The following is a 925-nucleotide window of genomic DNA, read 5'->3' as shown; positions in this document are numbered from 1 at the left end:
AGCTAATGATCCTGAGAATCAAAGTGTGGAGTAATGACTTATCAAAGGTGAGACATTTGGGTAAAATAAAACCCTGGTCTCACTCTTCATTTCTGGGCCTAGTGCTTTTCACATTATATGTGTAATTTTCTGAAAACCAACCTAGGTACTTTGGAAGAAAGGGAGGTGGGGGGATGTTAAAGGAAAGGGGTATTATACTGCACCCCCTTTTTGTGACCACAAGTTTAGGAGTTACAGGTTTCCAGAAGCCATTGTTTAGACATCATGCATCCAGGCTTATTATGGCCAATGCTCAGAGATCTGATATTGTGCTAATAAAATTGTTATTTGCTTTTTAGGAGAGAGTTACGTGTGTGCCTCCAATGAACCATTTCGTAAAGTTGATTACACCAAAAATGTTAATCCAAACTGGTCTGTGAACATCAAAGGAGGTACAACCCGAGCCTTGGTCGTGGCCTCTGTGAAGAGCGAAGTGAAAGAAAGCAAGGACTTCATCAAACCCAAGTTAGTGACTGTGATTCGAAGTGGAGTGAAGCCGAGGAAGGCTGTGCGGATCCTTCTCAATAAAAAGACTGCCCATTCTTTTGAGCAGGTCCTAACAGATATCACCGAAGCCATTAAACTAGATTCAGGCGTGGTCAAGAGGCTGTGCACCCTGGATGGAAAGCAGGTAGGTGGTACTTTACACAGCTCGCCATCTTGTCTTCTTTGAGTTTACATGTTGATTATCTTTGCTGGTGTTTGCGATGTCCTATACTGTCTGGAACTTGCTGTATAGGACAGGCCAAGCTTGAGCTTGGGCTCCACTGTCTTCCCAAGTGCTAGGATTAGAGGCATGCAAGCATGTCCGGCTCCTTGTGTGCAGGATTAGAGGTGTAGAGCAGGTCCAGCTCCTTTTGCTGCTGCATTTATATCAGCAACAGAA

General features: G+C 44.1%; 1 protein-coding gene across 4 annotated transcripts in view; it reads left to right on the top strand.

The window, feature by feature from the left end:
* The window catches only part of Dclk2 (doublecortin like kinase 2), a 122,579-nt gene that overhangs the window by 14,619 nt on the left and 107,035 nt on the right, over nt 1–925 (top strand). For all 4 annotated transcript variants that reach the window (XM_005344177.2, XM_005344175.3, XM_013348664.2 and 1 more), the window contains exon 2: nt 339–670. In XM_005344177.2, coding sequence (XP_005344234.1) covers nt 339–670 — 332 coding nt within the window. The remainder of the gene's footprint in view (nt 1–338; nt 671–925) is intronic.

Source organism: Microtus ochrogaster, chromosome 1, assembly GCF_000317375.1.
Source record: "Microtus ochrogaster isolate Prairie Vole_2 chromosome 1, MicOch1.0, whole genome shotgun sequence".
Lineage (NCBI taxonomy): Eukaryota > Metazoa > Chordata > Mammalia > Rodentia > Cricetidae > Microtus > Microtus ochrogaster.
Note: the sequence above shows the minus strand (reverse complement) of the source record. Positions and strands in the feature narration are given on the sequence as shown.